The 22,766-nt window shown below is 34.0% G+C and overlaps 3 protein-coding genes across 4 annotated transcripts; 1 reads left to right on the forward strand and 2 right to left on the reverse strand.

The window, feature by feature from the left end:
* The first annotated feature begins 2,029 nt into the window (after positions 1-2,029).
* On the forward strand, positions 2,030-4,128 carry LOC114743074 (putative clathrin assembly protein At1g03050). The gene is made up of 2 exons (XM_028931276.1): positions 2,030-2,699; positions 2,982-4,128. Exons 1-2 carry the CDS (start codon positions 2,030-2,032, stop codon positions 4,088-4,090), a joined length of 1,779 nt encoding a protein of 592 aa, XP_028787109.1. The 3' UTR covers positions 4,091-4,128.
* Positions 4,129-4,871: 743 nt separating this feature from the next.
* LOC114743076 (60S ribosomal protein L44) lies at positions 4,872-6,143 on the reverse strand. The gene is made up of 4 exons (XM_028931279.1): positions 6,096-6,143; positions 5,398-5,577; positions 5,216-5,290; positions 4,872-5,126 (listed from the first exon to the last, which is right to left on the reverse strand). Exons 1-4 carry the CDS (start codon positions 6,096-6,098, stop codon positions 5,067-5,069), a joined length of 318 nt encoding a protein of 105 aa, XP_028787112.1. The 5' UTR covers positions 6,099-6,143; the 3' UTR covers positions 4,872-5,066.
* Positions 6,144-7,150: 1,007 nt separating this feature from the next.
* Positions 7,151-18,154, reverse strand: LOC114743075 (phosphatidylserine decarboxylase proenzyme 2-like). 2 transcript variants are annotated; one of them, XM_028931277.1, is made up of 21 exons: positions 17,803-18,154; positions 16,931-17,010; positions 16,427-16,451; positions 16,179-16,238; positions 15,798-15,866; positions 14,767-14,859; positions 14,637-14,687; positions 14,123-14,206; positions 13,631-13,722; positions 12,807-12,962; positions 12,557-12,641; positions 11,988-12,099; positions 11,564-11,664; positions 11,184-11,231; positions 10,295-10,441; positions 9,576-9,671; positions 9,418-9,492; positions 9,201-9,293; positions 8,805-8,891; positions 8,673-8,723; positions 7,151-7,663 (listed from the first exon to the last, which is right to left on the reverse strand). In XM_028931277.1, exons 1-21 carry the CDS (start codon positions 18,019-18,021, stop codon positions 7,550-7,552), a joined length of 1,938 nt encoding a protein of 645 aa, XP_028787110.1. In that variant the 5' UTR covers positions 18,022-18,154; the 3' UTR covers positions 7,151-7,549. The 2 variants fall into 2 exon arrangements, with proteins under 2 accessions (XP_028787110.1, XP_028787111.1); XM_028931278.1 differs by having other exon boundaries at positions 16,427-16,446; positions 17,803-18,016.
* Positions 18,155-22,766: the final 4,612 nt, after the last annotated feature.

A 22,766-nucleotide genomic window follows, 5' to 3' on the forward strand; every position in this document is an offset into this window, starting at 1 on the left:
CGTGATTTCGCAACATTTTAAAATTTCAAATTGTTTTAATTGTAATAATTTGGTATTTTGAAATTCAACATGCTAATTTTACATTTAACATTTTTAAAAGGTATATTTAATCATTTGGCCCTATTTTGTCATGCTAGAAATAATCAATAAAATACACAATAATATAATGGAATCACAATAAAGTTATAGGAAAAATCCACTATGACAAATTCATGTGTATAGCAAGATATTAATATACAAATGGCATATGCTGTATATGTGGTTAATTCTAAATAATTGCCTTCATTGCTATCGCAATTGTATAATTGGAATTGGGATTCAAATTTTTATGAGTTCAAACATACACAGAGAAAATGAACCCCCCCCACCCCCCAAAACAATAAATTATAGTACAGGTCCAAACTAGTTTAAGACAAAAACAATATGGTACAAAATACTATAAATTTGAAAATGATCTAAATTAAACACTAGATGCAACTCATTCGTTTTGTTTTTGCTTCGTTTGAAATAGTAAGTTTAACGTCTAGCATGATAATTTTAAATACAAAGAGAAAGCGTTTCTTAAAAAAAAAAAAATAAAATTGCGTCTGTAAAAGATAGTATTGAGTAAGTGGCTAAATTTCTGGAAAATTTCATGATGATTTTGAGCATTAACCAATCAGGAATGCAATCCAAAGGTGGTCAAGTTGAGATTGAAAAAGTCAAAGAACGTAAACAAAAACTATGGAAGTACCAATATAGGAGAACCAACAATATCATATTTCCAATTTCCAAAATAGTAATAATTGATGATTTTGATTAATTTGATTCGCATATTTTGATGCTACAAAAAAGGACAATACATGGCCACTGGTTGGCCCTTTTGAGATAGTCTTCTTGCAAGGATTGAAGCTTCTACGTAACAGAGGAAAGGGGAAGAAATGAAGAATTAGGAAGAGTGGATAGAAAAAACAAAACTATAGTTTTTTAAAAAATTAAAAAAAAAAAAAAACTATCTCCTCTTCTGTTCCTTACATCCTTAATTCTCCCTTCCCTCTTTAACATAACCTCTTGCTTTAACAATACAGCATACTTCAGATTTCAATACCACTTGCCATAATCTCTCTTTGATTTTGACACATTAATTAATTCTCTTACATTTCTTTCTATGCCTCTCTGATACTATCAACCAGGTAATTGATCCCATTTTTGTCTTATTTGTTATATATTTATATACATTATTTGGATTTGGCATTCACAATTATTCCTTGTCATATCTTTCGTCTTTTGATTTGGGACATGGATTCAATCCAAGCAGAAGAAAGATCATCAGAAAACCAAAGAGCAAATTAATGTTCTCTCCAGAACTGAGTCACAATAATCAAAGAGGATCTCCTCATAGAGCCTTAATGACATATTTCTATCAAAGAGGATCTCCTTATAGAGCCATAATGACATACTCCTCCGGTCCTAAATATAAGACCCTTATACTAGTGTGTATTAGGGTCTTACATTTAGGACCGGAGGAGTATTTTCTATTCATGAGACATTGGATTTTTACGTTCATTCAAGTGACTTCTCAATGAAATTCATGAGCAGCATAGACTTATGAAGAATCAACAAAATAGCCATACTCCTTCTGCGCCTTCTATAAGAGATTATTGATCCATAATATACGTCACTTGGTAGGTCATTAATGAACCATTTTTATAACCCCTATTACAATTTACTACGAGAAGACTTAAAATCTAATATGGTGTCTCTCTTTACTCTTGAATATGAACAAAGTCGAAAAAATGTTTCATCTTCAAACAAAGTTGATGAGTCAACCACCTCTCCTTGATTCTGGTGAGGTAGTTAAAATGACTTGTAATATGAACCCGAGAAAATATTGGGTATGAAGTTCATGCTAAGAATCATGAAAGCTCTTTAAATGAACCATATCATCTTCATTATTCCTTAGATTGGATTGACTTTATCTAAAACAAGACATGTCTGAACTTCACTTTCAGGTGATCATCAACATCAGGAACTTCAATTAGCCTTTAAAATGGCTCCAAGCAAGATCAAGAAAGCCCTTGGCGCAGTCAAGGATCAAACAACCATAAGCCTAGCAAAAGTAGGAAGCAGTACCTCACTTGCAGACCTTGAAGTTGCCATAGTGAAGGCAACAAAGCACAACGAGCATCCTGCAGAAGAGAAATACATTAGAGAAATACTCAGCTTAACTTGCTACTCTCGAACCTACATTAGCGCCTGCGTCACCACACTCTCCAAACGCCTCAACAAAACTCGAAGCTGGACAGTCGCCATGAAAACACTTATCCTCATACAAAGGCTCCTCTATGAAGGTGATCCTGCATATGAGCAAGAGATCTTCTTCTCAACTCGTCGAGGAACTCGAATTCTCAACTTGTCCGATTTTCGTGACAATGGCAAGTCGTTAAACTCATGGGACTTCTCAGCATTTGTTCGCACTTATGCACTATACTTGGATGAGAGGCTTGAGTATAAAATGCAGAATCGGCGAGGAAAGAAAAGCACGTTTGGATGTGATGAAGAAGAAGAAGAAAACAAAGATAAAGATAAAGATAAAGAGAAAGAGAAAGAATCATTTACGAGATCCACACCAATACGGGACATGAAGACAGAACAAATATTTTCAAAGATGCAGCATTTGCAGTTGCTGCTTGAGCGCTTTTTAGCTTGTCGTCCCACAGGTTAGTACTCATCAAAACCCTCTATTTTTTTAACCAAGAATTAATTTAGATTTATTTCTCCATGAATTATCCATCAAAGCACTTTAATTCAGATTAGTTATCACAAATTTCCGGTTACAGTTAAGATTCACTTGACCATATATACATCTTACTGTAATACTACTAGAAGAAATCTCATGTCCATTTAAATTTAACAGGAGCAGCAACAACACATGGAATTGTGATTATACATATTACTGTAATCCAACTAGAAGAAATCTCATGTTCATTTAAATTTAACAGGAGCAGCAAAAACACATAGAATTGTGATAGTGTCTCTATACCCCATTGTGAAGGACAGCTTCCAGATATACAGTGAGGTAACAGAAATACTCAGTACCTTACTGGACAGGTTTGAAGACTTGCAGATGCAAGACTGCATTAAAGTTTATGACATTTTCTGCCGTGTTGGGAAGCAATTTGATGAGCTAGACTTGTTCTATTGCTGGTGCAAGAGTATAGGCATTGCAAGGTCTTCTGAGTACCCACAAATTGAGAAGATCAATTCAAAGCAGCTGGAGGTCATGGAGGAATATATCAAAGAGAAATCAGCTGCAGCACAAGGCAAGGCTTCTAATGCAGAAGAGAAGAATGAAGAAGAAGAAGCTAAGGTTGAAGAATTAGAAGAGGACGTGAATACAACAAAAGCACTACCACCACCAGTGGAGGAACCAAAGGTTGAAGAAGTCATTGAAGAACCAATCAAAGAAAAGCCTAAAGAGGAAGAACAAAAAGAAGCTGACTTGTTACATCTAGGAGATGATGTGCCTACCACAGAGGAACAAGGGGATAAGCTTGCCTTGGCCTTGTTTGATGGTGCTGCACCAGGAACCGCGAGTGCCACCCAAGCTCTTCCATGGCATGCTTTTGATGAAGAAGCAGATTGGGAAACAGCATTGGTGCAATCAACCAGCAACCTGCCAAACCAGAAGCCTGAACTGGGAGGTGGATTTGATACACTCTTGTTGGACGGCATGTATAAGCAAGCAGAAGTAAATGCAGCCATGCAGGGACCGGGGTTCATAGTCAGCGGGAGCTCAAGCAGTATGGCACTTGGGTCGGCCGGAAGGCCAGCATTGTTGGCATTGCCGGCACCACCAACATCCGGAGGTTCTACTGATTTTGGGCCAGCAAGTACAGATCCATTTGCAGCTTCGCTGGGTGTGGCACCTCCATCTTATGTGCAAATGTCAGAGATGGAGAAGAAACAGGGGTTGCTAGTGGAGGAACAAGTGCTGTGGCAGCAATACACAAGAGAGGGCATGCAAGGAGAAGCTACACTGTCAAGGCTCGAACGGAATGCTTACATGGGAGCCTATGCACAACCGAACCCAGGAAGTAATTATCGTTGAATAGCCATAGCGTTTTAAAACTTGAAATAGGATTAAGTGCAAAAACATGACACTCTGGATTAGTGGCAAGTAATGATTACTCTCTAAAATATAAACCCTTCATTGCCGAAAAACATGTCAAACTTGAATCATGGACCGGAGAATAGTCCCCAAACCCCTTTAAAAACTGTCCTCGGAAGCGCACAAGAAAGTACCCTTCACGCACGTCCTGTTTAAACAGAAGAATTGATGTTTCATTTGGCCAGTCGAATTACATTTACTGTGCCGTACAAGAGCCATGTACAGTAGTTTTAGAACACTAATTAATTTACAAAATTCGTCCCTCATTAGGTGGCTGTATCCAGCTTTCGAAGGGTTACTATTGAACATCATTAGCTTCAATATCAACCAAACTGGTCCCAACTTCGAAATAAAGGGAGATGACATTAATTGAAAAACATTGGCTTTCCCGATGTAATATCAGTTATGTTGAAGACTAACGATTCTTCTGTTCAAGGATTTTGTAGGTTCACTCCACCACGAAAAACAGAAATCCAAAACGTAACTCCAGAATAAAAGCAGAGAGGGGGAACACCGCTGTTTAATTGAAGGGCTTCGATATCAACCAAACTGGTTCCAACTTAGAAACAAAAGATAACATTAATTGAAGAACATTTGAAATGTAATATCACTTAAGGAATAACGATTCTGTCCGAGAACTTTGATGATTCACTCTAGCTCGAAAAACAGAAATCCAAAAGGTACTCGTAACTCTGAATAATGGAAAGAGAGAACAAAATTATTTAACAAGATATAAATGACCTGAGAGCAATAAACTAATATTAGCAATAGTAACGAGCAATTTTTCATGAATAGCTTAAAGCTATCAGATAGATATCCATAGAGAAACAAAATATTCCAAGCGTTTTGAACATCCGAAATAAAAACCGTACAAAGTACAACGACAACACTGACGCTATAAATCCTACTTCTGAACCTAGAACAGAGAAGTTCCCTTCCCCTTCTTATCCCCACCAATCTCAAAGTGCTTGCACCTCTGCAGAGAACAAATGAATTATCAATCAGTGATATACAATATGCCAGGGAAATATAACGTGTGAAACATATCATGATTGATATACCAACCTTAATAGGATGTTGGGATACATGTTTGCAACTCTGGCATTGCAGCCTCAAGACAATCTTCTTAGTGGTTTTAGCCTACTCAAACAAAAGTAATTGACCACAAGAAATTAACAACCAGCTCCCAATAACATGACCAAAAGCTTCAAAGATTAGTTGTTGATAGAAACATGATGACAGCCTACCTTTTTGTGGAACACAGGCTTTGTCTGTCCACCATAGCCCGATTGTTTACGGTCATAACGGCGCTTTCCCTGAGCCGCAAGACTATCCTTACCCTTCTTATATTGCGTGACCTTGTGCAGGGTGTGCTTCCTGCAGTCCTTATTCTTGCAGTAGGTCTTCTTGGTCTTTGGAACGTTCACCTACAGGACGGCAGCAGAATTGTCACACTTCCCAATAAAGGATATCAAAATGACACATTTCACAAATTACTCCAGAAAAAAAATGTCTTAAGTAAAAATATTGACCTAAACAAGAGCATAAGAACGCAAGTATCGATTCCAATGAAAAGAAACCCAGCGTTGACAGACTATAGAAGAAACTATATCACGCCTCCAATCAACAAAACTGAAAAGAAACTGAACAAAATAAAAGAAATCATATACTAATTGATGTAAACAGAGGAAATGGCGCAAATAACAACTTCAATCTTGCGGAATGATATATTCCCACAAACAACAAAGGAAAACGAAAAGAACTGTGACAAACAAAGAAACAAGGTAATCAAAGATTCCAAGTAGAAATTCAGATCAGTTCATAGAGTTCTTGAAAACTCACGGAAGCATGAAGGATATAGAAATACTGCGGGACCTCTGAGGCAGGTAAATGGGAATAGGGAGAAGACAAGCGAGAAGAAGGCGAAGAAGGAGGAGGTGATTACCATGATGTCGATCAGCCCTAAGCCCCGCCCGCCGCTAAGGAGTGAAGAAGACGAGAATTGAGGGTTTCATTGTTTTTATTAATAGATGTCGGGATAGGGTTTGGGGTAATTTTTTTTTTTTGCAAGAGGGCCAACAATACTTCATAGTACTGCTAACAAATGGGTTTGAAAGCCCATGGTCATCTGGGCCCACATTTTAAGTCCAACATAATCCGAATCTTTACCGTAATCTTTTTTTTATCGAGAAACTCCAATAATATTTTTTTTCAGTTGAGTTGATATTTCATATTTTAAATTAAAATTAACATAAACTTTTCTGTAAGTACCTCTATAAGCGCTTTTGAGGCATGCCCTGGCCCTAGTACCAACTCACCTAAACTTTTCTTTACCAAAAAATTAAAATTAACATAAATTATTTTAAAATTTTTTTAATTTTTAATTTTAATATTTCCTGTACATAAGACTTTCTAATTTCTTTAAAAAATGGTGTTGATAAAGAAGATTGTGTGACACTGTTCATCATCTTTCATGCTATCCCCCATATTTTGTTCTCCCGAAATCCGCCATCATCTCAACCACAATTTTCAAGAAGTTCGGCAAAATCTACTATTATAACGTAGTACAAAATTATAAAATTTAGCACTTCAATTTTTCAAATAAACTTTACTTATAATGTTTAATGTAAATCTAAATATATTTACAGTTACTTTTAATATATAAAATATTACACTAAATATGATTAAAATATTATTTAATAATATTTTTTCCTTTCTTTCCTTTTCTTGAATAGGTTCTCAAAGGGAGAAATTGGTCATCTTTAAATTTACATAAATATGAATCATCTTCCATTATATTTATAAACATAAGTTTGTCAAATATTACAAGTGATGTTCTGTGTTTGGTAAAATGTTTCAAGGCTTGCCAATTTATCATGGTAAAACTGTAGTACCATGTGGTTGTAGACATGCTAAGAGTGAGGCTTTTTTAATTAACATTTGATATGTTTAAACACATGCATAGAAAGAAACATGTCAACGCTAAACTCAAACCTGTAATTTTATCCAAACATAGCAGATGACACTAGCACTAGAGCAACTTCTTGTTGACAGTTCAGAACACACTTACTTTCATATTTTGTTAGTTTCCAACATGAAACTAAATACACTCGAGTAAGCTTGCACACTAGTTACCCCGAGCTTGTCCATATACAACTGCAAGTGTAGCTCGCTTATTTCTTGATCATGAATTTAAGCTACAAGCAGCACAAACCAAATTACAAAAACCATAGAGAACCCACTTTTTCCCAAACAGATTAACCCAAAAAAGTAGCCAGCTATAAACTAAGTCTGAATGGGTTTTAAAAATGAGCACAACTTGGACAAACACCTTCAGTTTTACACTGGTATCTTGAACAAAGTTGTCAACTGTACAGAGAAGACCAAACTTCCCCGTAGTTAGGTAACTGGAGATCCCCTTGTGGATACGCCCAACCTCATTCCTACACGAACCAAGGTCTCAAGTGATCTGGCGCTGTTCGCTAGGAGGTCTTCATCAATCACTATTGAATTCTGCAGACCAAAGAGAAAAGGAAGAGAGAGAGAGTGAGAGAGATTTCATTACATGCATTTTCCAAAAATTAACTCAAGAAATTATCGATCTCTACAGAAAGCTAACAACTTAGGCAAAAGATTACTGATTGCACCCAAAAAAAAATTGTTGGAACGGAACACCATTTCCATATTAAATCAATCAGAACAGAAAACTGGTGCCCTGCAGTAATGACTTTTTTGTCCCATTGGTAATAGAATCGAAAGAGAAGCATGTGATAGATTAGTTTCACGAAATTTATACGTTTCTTGAGGCATCGACATTTCGTTTTAAACAAAACAGCTGCCTGTGTTTGAAATGTGTCAAGATCCTCAAGTCTAATATGGCAGGACACTTCAAATAATCCGTGGCACTGTAGATATCGTCATGTCATAGTGTCTGTGCTCTGTCACTGTATCCAAATTCTTTAGTCTCTAACAGTAAAACGCACTTAAGATCAAGAATCCACTGCTCTTCCCCCACTTACTAATACAAGGAGCTGAATGGATCAGACAAGAAATAAGAACCAGGCATCGAAATAAAATTTGTTTAATGAATATAGATATATATATGTATGTATGTATCTATAATAAAATCTATATCAAACCGTGCTATTAACAAGTTATGAATAATATGGCTTATTTTGTAGGTTTTCATGAGTAAAACGGTTTTAGTTACATCAAATAACAAGAACATGCTGCAACAGGACTGGAGGAAAATATGGCCTTAATAATTGACGTTTGTCATTGGTTCTTCTTCTTAGATAGAAATCATTTATATCAGCTAAATAATGACACGTGCAATTCAAATATAAGACCAAATAAGTTACGAGAATCTTTATAAAATTTAAGTAAAATAGATTAGTTCTGTGCACAAATTTTTTCATGGATAATAAAGAATCAGGAGCCAGGATTATTTTCTGCAATAAGAAATTCAAAATTTGATGAACAATAAAGAACTATTAGCAGTAACGCTAATAATAACACCAACCTTTTCAAAGACACAGATTACAGTGCTTCCACCAAATGAAAAATATCCAAACTGTAATTTAAGCAAATGAAATGTCAATAAGCAATGGAAACAAGAGATGAATAAACAAAAATCAATCTCTATCTTGGTTACCTCATCTCCCTTCTTGACATGATCACCTCTCTTTTTGGTAAAAGTGATGCTACCAACCATTGTAGCTCCTATTGCAACAAATGCCACCTAAATCCAGATCATAGAATTACGAATATGAATGTATTAATGGTCAAATACATTTCGGGGAGAAAGTAGTAATGTGCATAAAGAGCGGTAGTTCACCATAAGCATTTTAGGAACTTGACAAATCATCAAAAGCACAACAGAAAAATTACAAGAATAAATAACGAGAAATGGACTAAATGCTTAAATGAATAACAGAAAATTTCCAATCAGAAAGCAAGCTGAAGTTGATAATTGTTGTCCCTCGTTCTACAATCATCAATCATTTCAGATATGTGCACTTGGGAATACAGATTTATTGCAACGACAAACCTTTCCAAAATCTACAGTTGAAATTATTGAAACAACACGCTTATTCTCTGTGAAGACATTGCAGTACTTGCTATTGACAGCAATGGGATTGACCTATTCAAAGGAGGGCAGAGTGAAAAATAAATTGTGAATGAGCGCTAATACAAAGAATTAGAGCAACAAAAAAACATGTAACGGTATATATAAAATTTGTCTTCGTTAAGTGATTGTCCCATACTGTATATAAGCATCCAGGGATATCTACAAATTGCTCGATTTTTCCTGATACTGGCAAATGGAATCGGTGATAATCCTGAAAGATATAGGTGTTAAAGTCAAAATCCTAGGAAACTATAACAGAAACAGAATAAAATTTAAACAAACAACCAGTAGTACCTGTGGTGCTAGACGAAATATCACAATTGTTCCATCAACAAAAGCACTAGAAGAAATTTCCTTCCCCAAAAGGCCTTGAACTGAAAACTTTCGACCCTAGAAGTAATGAAAGATAATTGAAAAATTACTTCGTTGACCTCCATAATCAACGCGGAAAGAACAAAGAGCCATGTATCCCTAAATATCCAGGGAATCTAATTTCCACCATCACAACGGGGCCCAAATTTCAATAATTGAACAAGTTTTATATCTCATATGCATAAAAAATCTTTGAATTAAAAAGAAGAAAAGAAGGATATTCAAAAGTAAAAGCACCAGACACAACTTTAGTTACAATTAGCCAGAGGATGTTTACACATAAGACATTGATTGAGCAGCCAAATACTTTGATCTATTACAGTTGTTACATGTTTTCGTGCAAAGACAGAGAGCAAGGGCATGAACAAACTCCAGATAATGATCACATTCCTCACAAATTTCTTCCTTCCCACACCCCTGCCCTAACCCGCAGGAATGTCAAGCCGGTGCTAATGGGCACTATTAGAATAGATATAGGTCACAGAAATTGGCTGAAAACCATCTTATATCACAAAATTCATGTGTCAACTAGTAAAAATCCATTATTTGCAGATTTCCAAATGTTAAAATTTTGATACCAAAAATAAATCATTTTTTCAAGAATGGAAGCATTCCATGTAGCAAGAGAGGAGAAAAATTACCTTAATCCAAAATCTTAAACTCTCATCAACTGATTTAAATGCCATCAGACGACAATCAGCAGCACATACAGCAACATCATCACGTTCAAAGGAATCAATTGGTCTTGAACCAGGCTTTAACTCTCTTATGAAAAATTCATTGAATGTCTGCCCACAGAAATGAAAGATGTGAATCTTCAAAGAAAATCAATACTACTATCGCAAATCCAAAAATAGTTTGCATTTGCCATTTAAATATTCGAAAATCAATATCAGTATATCTATCGAAGTTGTAGGAAGTTGCACCTATCCACAAGTTGTGAACAGTGAGGCTTTGCATGAAGCCAGCTCTAGTTTTACAAATTTTCACGGTGTTAAAAACCAGACCAACCATTGAACTAGGTGAAACTTTGGTTGAAGGTTCAATGGTCGAATTATAATTGAATAAGTCGTGATTAAATTGACAAATTTTAATCATGTACTAGTTATTCTAAATAATAAAGATACAAATAATAACAAAATCATATATCATATTTCAACAATAATATAATTGATATAAAAATAGAATGTGAAATTATAAGAAGTAAGAATATAATTTTAAAAAGCTGATAAATATTTTATCCTTTAAAAAATAAATAAATAATTTAAAATAATTATGAGATGTAAGATATTTATAATGTGTATACTTATTTTATAATTTACAATTTTATAATACACACACACACACACAGACATTTGTTGCCCACTGTTCATACTCATTCTTAATATATTAGAGGGTCCTATCAGAATCCTTAGTATCTGATAAGATCTTCAAATTTTCATTGAGGGTTCAGAACACCCAAGGGTATATCCAGGTACAATTGCGTGTCATCAAAACATAACTTAAGCTCTTTCGAAAGTATAAGCCCACCTTAAACTTATCCAATGGATCCTTGACTTCAGCCATATTGATTTGATCCTACAACGAAATAGTCACATAATTTATAAGAAATTTGTAATTTCATGCACAAAAGTCCAGATACGTAAGCAACCCCAGCATATAAAGTCAGGGAGAAAAAGGTCTAAGGTTAACATATTATCACAGAAGAAGAAAATAAAGTAGAAGATATGGGAAAAGCATTAATACACAATTTATATTCGCAATTGAGCATGTGTGTGTGTGTGTGTGATTTTGTGTGCCTAAGTAAAATTCAGGAGCAACAGCACTATGGGTCGTGGCTTTGAGCTTAGTTCCCCCGTTCCCATGAATAAGCAAGAATCAGAAGTCCCCAACCACAGAGCAGTTCATACCTTGAAAAGTTCAATAAATTTAGGTATATCTGCTGCAGATTCAGGCGAGTTCATCTTGTTTCCCTGGCTTTCAGAAATGCTTTGTAGGATTTCCTTCACCCCTTCAAATAAGAAATTCACCATCTTAAGGCATTATAAAAGATAAGTGTCTCAACACAAGGAAAAGACTTATGCACATTTGATTGAATGGGTCAAAGTGCCATGCTTCAAATCAGTGACCTAAGCACATTATGACCAATATTTTTTTTTTTCCAAGTAATCATATGTTTGCTCTTTCTAATGTACCGATAATGCACTAAATCTAACTCCAGAAAGGTCTGCGAGATCTGCCAATCGTAAGCCCCAAAAGACAGTGGTGACTGGTGAAGTTGCTAATATCAGTACAGAATTCTTGTCAGAATAACAAAGAGAAATGAGCCCATACCTACATTTATTAGGCCAAGACCTACTTTTGACTGATAAATAGCTCTCATTGACAAAACAATCTTTTTGTCAATTAATTCTTCAACAAGCCTTTTAGTCTTCCGGTCATATACCTGATGCCAAGATGGATAACGCAAGTGGATAGGGAATTCTGAGCCTTAAGACTTAAATGAACAGCATCGCATGTATACATGACATATGATATAGCATGAAAGTGCTTAATATAGTTGTAAATCATTAAATTCCAACCAAGAGATACATATAGGATTCAAAAAACAGTGGTCACAATGATTGTTCAACTTCTCACCAACAATATCTAGCGTAAGGTAAGAATGACATAGGAAGAGAATAGCATGCAAGGGGTGCAAAGATGGACATATCAGTAAATCATATTGAAAACCGGCTAATTATGATGTCTTTTAAAAGAAAATCAATTATTAGCAAAACAAAGAAGCAAGATCCTTAAATGGATCTCTATTTCTTGACATGACTCGAAAAACATTGACGTTCTACATTTATTGTACACAAGTCAGTAGACTGTCAAGAAAAAGAATGAGCAACAATGCATACCAAAATGTGGGAAGCACTTGATCCGGAGCGTATACCAACATCATAGGATGAAAAATGGGTCCATTCACTCAGTTTAAAGAGCCACCTAAATAAATAAGTAATCTTATCATTTCACCATATTCTGAATCAAATTTAAACCATGTATATCATGCACAGTAACTGTAAATTGACAGTACAAAATTGAAAAGGTTAACACTGTCCATGCCCTACCATACTGCCAGATTAGTTAGCATCATGTTCAGAAATTTACCCATATGATGCCTCTTTATCTGTCAAGAATCCTCCAGTCATCACCTGGTTTCCAGTGCCTTCGTCAAAACAGAGAGTTAAATGGACTATTGCGTTCAGCTTGTCAGCAACCTGAAGAACCTCACCACAAACAGGGCAGCAATTCAATAATGTTTCCCTGCAATACCAGAAATCAGCAGATTAATGAATTATAATCAAATGAAACATACATAAAGAGAGAATCAACATAATGAGAAGACTCCCATCCACTCTTGGTCATCGACTACAGTTCAAACATGGGCATTGACAAATCTTCTAAAAAATTGAGTTCCAATATAGAGAAAAATCGAAACAGATTCTGACGTTTTCAGTCAAGAGAAAGGTTATTATTGTCAAATCTAGAAAGAAAAGCTGCAGAAACATACACACACACATACATAAACAGAATAAAGAGCCAACTGCACTCTCCTTTGGAACATATCATATATACACAAAAATAAAATAGAAAGACATATGGTATCCATAAATGGATGCAAATAAAAATGATAACCAGTATTCAATACATCTGCAACCCGAGACACCAATTTGCAATAGAGATATACCTGTTTGTTGTGATTGTTTAATTGTGTTTCAGTAAGTGACATAAACAATGAAACGTGCATAAACAGCAGAACTCCCAATCCTAGTGTTCCTCACAAGATGCAAAGGAATGACACAATGAAATAAAAATAATTATGACACCTTCAAAAGAATTCATAATTTTAAGCCATTGAACCTAAAAAATGATGGCAAAAGAATACAACATGATATACAAAATAAAACTTGCAGAATCAGATTAGCGATTACTTTTCTTGTTGAGAAGCAAGGAGGTCAGCCAATTCATCCATGCTAACCATGCCATCCCCATTTCTGTCAGCTGCCTTGAAAATTTCTTCTTTCTATTGCAAAGAAAATTGTTGTGCTCAGATTTAAACATACATACACACATCCACACGCAACCAAATAAAAAACAAAAAAAACAAAAAACAGAGAAAGAAAGAAAAGAAAAATTAAAGATTACATTATAATTACAAAACAAGATATACTGTAATGAAGATTTTAAATTAGATACAATCAAGAAACCAAATTTCTATACATTAATTCAAGGTTTTAATGTTCAAAATGTTGTTCTTTTCTATTATTTATATGACCACATAAACTAAAAAGAAATGAAATTATCTAATCAGAAAATCCAAACTTAGGTGTACAAACAAACTTAAAAGATACTCAGTATGGATAGGCTTCATAAACTGAAAAGTCACATAAGATAATTTGGGAAATGTTTGCTCAGGCGTGAACCTTGATAGATGCTGTTTCATTGCCAAAGGCATCAATTAGGTCAGAAAATTCAGAAAACGAAAGCACGCCATCTCCATTACAGTCCTGCACAGAATATTACTTTTTAGGTTAATAACAGACAATGATAAACTGTTCTAAAAAACCTAACATAAATGTTATACAGCATTTTCACTGGCTCACATACTTTTTATATTTAATTTATTCAGCTTGTATCAATTTCCTTTCAAGTTCTAAGAGCACCCTGATAGAGAGAATATGATAAAGGGATGTTGGAAGAAATAACTTTAAATAACATGGAATCATTCTTTAATCTTTAATAGCTATGTTTACAAAAGCTTGGGTATATAGTCTCACAAATAAGTCTCATTTCAAAGTCAGTTTAATACCAATGTCCTTGTGCAAGAAAGCAATCAGATTTTTTCTTGTCATCATTTTTTCATATATCCTCATACGGCTTACAGTCAAACTTGTACCAGTGACAATTCATCAGAAAACAGAAGAAAACCTAACTTACCACTGTAGATAAAATGCGTCTGACAAAGCCCTTCTCTGTTTCAACTGGGTCCTGTTAGATTTTTCTCATAATTGTTATCAATCCCCATTATATTGAAACAAAAACATGGTATATATTCTTTAATGTATACCTCTACGGAACAGGATAGAGAAATGTTGCCAACCACTTTGCCTGGCATTGATGGATCTAATAAGTTGAATACCTCAATGTCAGAATCAGAATCCTGGATCACCATAATATAAACAAAAGAAGCCAATAAATGAACTATTTCAATAGCTATGTTTAAAATAATCAAAAACTGAAAATAAGAATTATTCATTTATCCAAAGCCATGCTCCACCTAGTCTGCTACCCAACAATCCGAGGGAGAGATATGGGCAGCAGTATGCCAGGACCTAGAGGTCAAGGAACAGTCCCGAGCATATAGCACCTATGGGGCGTAGACCTCCCAAGAGATGACAGGGCAAAGGTTTCCATTTGATCTCTATGAGTGAAGTTATCAGAGGCAATTATTGAGGAGGCAGTGAAAAGTCTCACGCATAAACAAACACTCAACTGGCCACTCAGGTCTTCGCCATCAAAATCCCAACATTCCTACCTCCCAACATAATGAAATAGCTCGGAGGAAAAGTAGGCATAACGTTGAGGTAGCTTCTCTTATATTTGTTCACCAAGAATCTGCCTAAAGATACCATAGTGAAGTTGTTTTAACCTCGATCTATGTCATCAATAGAATTCACTCAAAGGAATTCAATTTTCAGACCCCTTGTGCTTCCCTTCTCAACAATCACCCTCAAACTTCCCTGGTATTTACCGATCCTACGAAATTCTTTGAGTGCACCACTTATGATCACATCCACAACAGTAACAAACTTGGTCATAAAGCCACCAAGAACATGTTTGTTGGGTAATATAGCTCCCCAAAAGGGTACAGGCTCTGATCTCAGACCATTAAAAAAAAATCTTTTCTCTTTGGACGAAACTTTCTTGGAAGAAAACCCTTACTTTACAAAAACTTCCATTCACAGAATGAGAGTAGTGAACACCAAAAGGAATGGAGTTTTTGCTTGGAAGAAAAACCAGTCAAATAGTCAGTCATAAATATTAATTAAAGTTTTTATAAGTTCAAAGTAAGGTATGTCAACCTTAAATATTCCTCACCTGGGTCAGAAATTCAAGCAGATCAATCTCACGGTATCCAACAAGAGTATTGCTTCTTAGTCTGTTGGTCTACATAAGAAAATAATAATTCAAAATTATATACACTGATATGCGCAAGGAGTTACTAAGAAGCAGTCAATCATAAAACCAGATTCAAAATGTCAGTAAGTAGAATCTATGCCACAATTATCTTTCCATTTTGTAAAAACATATTTCCAAATCCCTTGATCTTCAAAATGAAGTAGAAACATACACCAAGCATACAAGTGTGACATAGGATTTCGAATTTCATTTGTTCAAGTCTAGCAAAATTAAATTAGATAAGTTTATTCTAAGGTATTGCAAATTAAAATAAGTAGGTCAGAGGGTCTGACTGCACACCTCAAATACAGAAATCTTAGCAACATGAGGTCCATTCTTTTCCAGAAGAAGCTTCTTTTCCTGTGAGAGAACATAGAAGTCATGTTGATCAGGAAGCACTTATCTGATCAACTATACTCTATGGAGTCGACAGGAATCAGGATCAACACCTCATGAGATAGGGCAAATGAATTTGAGTAACAAATATTTAACGCATGTTCTCGCACTCACAGACACTCACAACATATGATAGAGAGTAGAGTACTCACAGAGTTCCAAACCGGCTTGTCTGTTCTGCACCACCAATAGCACAAAATGAATACATGAAAAAACAACGAAAGGAAAAGTTTCTAATGCTGACAACTAAAATATTGCAAGTAAACCCTCAAATATGTTAGCATTAACTGAAGACATGCACAGACATACCGGATTGCCATGTACAAGCAAATATAACACGCTATTACATTAACTAATCATACAGTAATGACTTTAGAGGGAAAATTTTGTAGCTAACATGGGTTCCAAAAATATGTGTACTGTCAAAAGCTAAACACAGGTAAAGAAAGTTCTACATTAAAGATGTGCTTATTTATACTCAAGCAGCAGAACCTTATAGGCTACACCAAAAATACAAATATATCAAGCAAAAAAAAAAAATCCACATATTATCCTCATGCAATTAAAGTTGAATAGAATATCGACATTTCACATAATGAATCATGATACAGTTAAAATGATCATAGCAAGCCCAATAGGCTTTTCCAGTACTTAACTGATCTGAAGTCTTTGTACGGAAAGCCTGCTCTCCAAGAGATACGCAAGCAATCCACTTATCCTTGAACTGCATCTCCGCCTAAAATCAGAAGATTCACATTTTACCATTTTTAAATAAAACTCATGTATGTTGTCCTAAAAAATAATCAAAATAACAAAATATATGTGTGTCCCAATAGGCCAACAGAAAAATAAGCTAAAGGCAAAGAAAAACCTTTTCGGCTTAAATTTCACTATCACATAACAAAAGCAGAAAGAAAAGGATGGAAAAAATCGTTTGTTACGACCTAAGAAGTGAGGACCACTGATATTGACGCACGAAACGCAAGGAAATGGAACTAAAGTGGTTACACTTAGATAATGGATGAGATATATAGAATTTGAACGCTACTTAAATTGCAGTATCATAATACGGCCATCTAACATATATCACTGCAGGATTCTCTACGCTTACCTGCAAAGGTAAAAATATATCATTTTCATGGAAACAAGAAAGGGCAAAAAAATCCTTTGAGGAAATTGTAACAATGAATTTAAAAGATAATAAATAAATCTTCATTCTTAACTGTACTGGCATCATGATGCAAGAATAGAATATATATCACGATAGTGCTCAATTTAGAAGTACCGATAGCGATTACATTTTACAATTTCAAGGGGGGGAAATGGCTCTGAACAAGAAGTTCCTTTTGAGAAAGCTGTACGAATGGAATGTAAGAAATAAAAGGGGAAAAAGAAAAACACGTGACAACTAAATTAAAAGGAGTTTTACATACATGTAACCGACCTTAACTAATAAGCAATTTCACAATCACCCAGCGTAAAACCCCGGGGAATTATAACTGGAGGTAAATAGAGCAGGAAAACACACCTTGATGAGAGTGAGGAGAGCGATTCCGGCGAAGTCATCAGCGGAGATATGTTTGAGAGCAGAAGAGGGGGAGGAACCAGAGGAGCCGTTGCCATTCCTGCGACGGCGATCGTGACGGAAGTGGCAGCCTAAATGAAGACGTTCTTTGAAGCGAGCACGCCGCGAGCCCTTATTGTTATTACCTTCCGGAGAAGGCACCTTGGAGTCGCCATTACCCATACCCTATAATCTCTATCTCTGGTTCAGCGGGATAGCAGAGAATGTCGGGTTGAAGTGTTGGTGGAATGCCCAAATCTCAATGCTTCTCACTGCGGTCACTCGCTGCCAACCTTGACCGTAGTAGATATTCGCTGGACACAACGGTTCTTGTGGACGTACCAGACTGGTCGATCTCCCCAAGCATTTTTAACTTTTTTGTAGTGCAAGTACAGGTTGGATGGGAAATTATATTTATACATAAAGGGTCCCTCCTTTTTGATTTAAAAGTCAAAGCATTAGGTTCCACAGATGTACTTATTTATACTTCTGCATGAAACTCACTTTACCAGCCCTGGTGATGTTTGATGTGTCCTTATGTTTCTTTCAAGGGTTGGAATCTTAAAGCCTCTTAAATTAAATTCAAATTAAGGGGTTAAGATGTAAAAATAAAAGTATCACCCATGCATGCGCATCTAATATCACAAAGTTTCCATTGATGCATCACTATACAGAAATATTCTGCATGTGCAAACTAAATTATAATTTATGAAATACTATATTCGGTTCTTAATATAAGATCTCATTTGACTTTTATTTTAGTCATATATGTAAAACCCAATTCACTTTATCTCTCATATTTATTCATTTTTTTTCAATATAGTCCTTCTAATAATGATAGTTATAGCTAATAAATTTTATTAATAAAAATATTTTAAGAAAAACAATACATATTTATTACAAATAACTAACTTAACTTATTTCTGTAATTTATTCAAACTAATCAACTGGCTATTATATTTACAACTGGAGGTGGTTTGAGATAAATATGAAAAGAATTTTACCTCAACAAACATAAAGGTGCTTATAAATGCTTATAGATCGTAGCTCCAAAAATTTTACCACACTAAAGTAATAAAGTCAAATGGTCAATGGGAACTCTAATACAAAAAAAAAAATTTATCACCAAAAAATGTTTTTCTATTGTTTTATAACCCACACACCTTGTCATATTTCATATCACTAATGAAAAAGATTTTTTTTTGGCCAAACACTAATGAAAAAGATTTGAACATATGGATTTTAGCCAAAGGGTAACATGGGGACAATCAACCTTGCTTGGTGGGTAAGTCTGATTGTGGTTGGCAGAATAAAAATATCAAAACTTTAATAACAAAGTACAATAGCCTAAGTTTCAAATAATTTGTATGAGAATAGGATTCAATGAGTTATCAAATCTCAAAAAGTGATTTCAAGGTCTCAAAAAAATCTCAAAAAGTGATACCATCAATAGCTTTAATTTAATTAACAAGATTCTTATCAAGCCCAAACAAAATGTTCCTCTTCCGATCCGAAATATAGAACCTATTTTATAGTATAATTTGTACTATAAAATAGATCTTACATTTAAGATCGGAAGAGTATCAAAATTCAACATCCAGAAATAATTGGCAAACAAAGTATGCTGCAATTAAAAATTCAACACGCATAAATTATTCAGGAAAAAATTATATTATTTTTTATTTAGAAATTTACATAAAATCATGTGCACTGCCTAAATTAACAATCAAGGGCTAAAAAGCGATAATTCAGAACCAATTTTTTTAATAGATAAATACTTATGAGGTGTAAGAATTCAATTGAACGAGTGAATGAGAAAATTAATACAAGGGGCCCAAGTTCAACAACCATAATTAAAAATGATAATGATAAATATGAAAATGTCCCATCAATAAATCACTTAAAATTTTAAAATTATAATATGTTGAATGAGGATGTAAAGAAACATCAAGCATAGTTTGCACGGGCACAGCTTCACGTCAAAACACAAGAAATAAACAAATAAACATATCTCAACTGCTCCATGAGGAGCCTGGTCCACAATGTAAGATTTTGGACTGAAAATGGTTCAAAAATAAGACGTTGTTGTCAAGGATAAGTAATTTGATTTTTTTTTTTTTTTTACTTTTATACTTATCCATACTTCCGCATGAAACTTTTATTTTCCACTTTACCAGCTCTGGTGATATTTGATGTGTCCTTATGTTTCTTTTCAGGGTTGGAATCTGAAAACTTTTTAAATTAAATTTAAATTAAGGGGTTAAGATGTAAAAATAAAAGTATCACCCATGCATGCGCATCTTATATGACAAAGTTTCCATTGATGCATCAGCGTACAAAAATATCCTGCTTGTGCAAGCTAAGGTCATCTTATAAACAGTTTTTCAATTATACTTCCTCCGGTTCTCAATATAAGACCATATTTGATTTTTATTTTAGTCCTAAATATAAGACTTCAATTCATTTTGTCTCTCATATTTATACATTTTTTTTCAAAGTAGTCATTCTAATAATGATAGTTCTAATCAATACACTTGATTAGCAAGGATATTTTAAGAAAGACAACACATATTTAAGACAAATAACTAACTCAACTTATTTCTTTAATCTCCTCAAATTAATCAACTAGCTCTTATAATTAGGACCGGAGATAGTAATTTATGAAATACTACTTCCAATTCTTAATATAAGATTTTATTTGACTTCTATTTTTATTCTAAATATAATACCTCAATCCACTTTGCCTCTCAGATTTATTCTTTTTTTCTAAGATAGTTCTTTTAATACTGATAGTTCCAGCAAATAAATTTGATTAGTAAAGATATTTAGAAAAGATAATACCTACTTATTACAAATAATTAATTTAACTTATTTTCTTAATTTACTTAAATTTCTTCTATTTAGAACTGGAGGTGGTATGAGATAAATATGAAAAAAAATTTATCTCGACTTATATAAACGTGCTTATAAATACTGATAGGTCGCGCCTCCAAAAATTTTACCACACTAAAGTAATAAAATCGTTTGTTATAGTCAACTGGTCAATGGGAACTCTAATTCGAAAGATTTTTTTTTATCACCAAGAAACAGATTTTTTTTTTTTTTTTGCATGAACCACACACCTTGTCATATTTCATATCAAAAAAAGTTAAAAAGTAAAAACTCAATTTCATGCTTAAAAAAAATTCCAAAAAAAAAGTTCATGACGTGGGTTGAACTACGAAGCCTATCACTAATGAAAAAGATTTGAACATATGGGTTTTAGCCCAAATGTAATATGGGGACAATCAACCTTGCTTAGTGGGTAAGTCTTATTGTGGTTGGCAGAATAAAAATATCAAAACTTTAATAATAAATTATAATAAAATGTATACTCTTCAATAAAATATTATGGACAGCCTAAATTTCAAATAATTTGTATGAGAATAGGATTCAATGAGTCGTCAAATCTCAAAAAGTGATACCATCTGTAGTTTTAATTTAATTAGCAAGATTCTTATCAGGCCCAAAACAAAAGGTCACCAAAATTCAGCATTCAGAAATAATTGGCAAACAAAGTATGCCGCAATTAAAAATTCAACACGCATAAATTATTCAGAAAAAAAAATTATGTTATTTTTCTATTTAGAAATTTACATAAAATCATGTTCACTGCCCAAATTAACAATCAAGGGTTAAAAAGCGATAATTCAGAACCAATTTCTTTAATTGATAAATAATTATGAAGTGGAAGAATTCAATTGAACGAGTGAATGACCAGATTAATATAAGGGGCCCAAGTTCAACAACCATAATTAAAAATGAAAATGATAAATATGAAAATGTCACATCAATAAATCAAAGTGATGCTCATAAATTAGAATTTTAAAATTATAATATGTTAAATGAGGATGTGAAGAAACATCAAGCATACCTCGTACCGGCCCTGCTTTAGTTCAAAACACAAGAAATAAATAAACAAACATATCTCAACCACTCCATGGGAAGTCTATCCATAATATAAGATATTGGACTGAAAATGGTTCAAAAATAAGACGTTGTTGTCAAGGATAACTAATTTGATTTTTTTTACTTTTATTCTTATTAAATATAAGGAAAAAAAATGAGAGAAGATAAAAGTACAACATTAAATGCAACTTTATCATTATTTAGGGGTAAAATAGAAAAATTTTATCATTTTAGGACAGATTTAATGACTAAACTTTTATTTTTTAATATGTAAGAAAAGTTAACCAACTTCTCATATTATGAACTGAATGGAGTATATAATGATATTTCAAAGATAGACACACGAACGTAGACGTATATGATTGAAAAACTTGACATAATAAATATAAGCAACTTAACATATACATAGTTCTAAGGGAAAAAGACAGAAAAATGGCATGTTAACTTAGGAATGACCAGAACGTCCGCTCAACTTGCAAAATCCCATTTTGGTCATATGAGACCAAATTGGCATTATCTTATGCAATGAAAAGACCAAACTGCCCCTCATTTATTTATTGTTTTTAAAATACCAAAGGCTCCTACTAGCCGGCCGGTCGCCGGAGCTCCGGCGGTCAGAAATAATTTTTTTTAAAATTTTTACAACTTCAGTATAACGGTTAATAATTTTTGTAATGCTATTAACAATTTCAGTATAACAATTAACAATAGGTTTTCTGAGAAAGTCAACAAGCTCCGGCGACTGGAAATAATTTTTTAAAAAAATTTTACAACTTCAATATAACAGTTAACAACTTTTGTAACGCTATTAACAACTTCAGTATAGCAATTAATAACAGGTTTTTTGAGAAACTCAAGAAGCTCCGGTGGCCGGAAACAATTTATTTGAAAATTTTTACAACTTCAGTATAACGGTTAACAACTTTTGTGAGGCTATTAACAACTTCAGTATAGCAGTTAACAACAGATTTTCTGATAAA

The sequence above is a fragment of the Neltuma alba genome, unplaced genomic scaffold (genome assembly GCF_004799145.2).
Source record: "Neltuma alba isolate B1F8T4 unplaced genomic scaffold, ASM479914v2 tig00003924_pilon, whole genome shotgun sequence".
NCBI classification, from domain to species: domain Eukaryota; kingdom Viridiplantae; phylum Streptophyta; class Magnoliopsida; order Fabales; family Fabaceae; genus Neltuma; species Neltuma alba.

Coding starts and splice junctions, on each gene's coding strand:
- LOC114743074 (XM_028931276.1), top strand. CDS start 2,030: ATGGCTCCAAGCAAGATCAAGAAAGCCCTTGGCGCAGTCAAGGATCAA. Junction 2,700..2,981: donor TTTAGCTTGTCGTCCCACAG/GTTAGTACTCAT, acceptor TAAATTTAACAG/GAGCAGCAAAAACACATAGA.
- LOC114743076 (XM_028931279.1), bottom strand. Junction 5,291..5,397: donor AGCCTGTGTTCCACAAAAAG/GTAGGCTGTCAT, acceptor TTGTTTGAGTAG/GCTAAAACCACTAAGAAGAT. Junction 5,127..5,215: donor TATCCCAACATCCTATTAAG/GTTGGTATATCA, acceptor TGTTCTCTGCAG/AGGTGCAAGCACTTTGAGAT.
- LOC114743075 (XM_028931277.1), bottom strand. CDS start 18,021: ATGGGTAATGGCGACTCCAAGGTGCCTTCTCCGGAAGGTAATAACAAT. Junction 11,665..11,987: donor TCTTGGCCTAATAAATGTAG/GTATGGGCTCAT, acceptor TCTTATTTGAAG/GGGTGAAGGAAATCCTACAA. Junction 11,232..11,563: donor AATTTATTGAACTTTTCAAG/GTATGAACTGCT, acceptor ATTTCGTTGTAG/GATCAAATCAATATGGCTGA.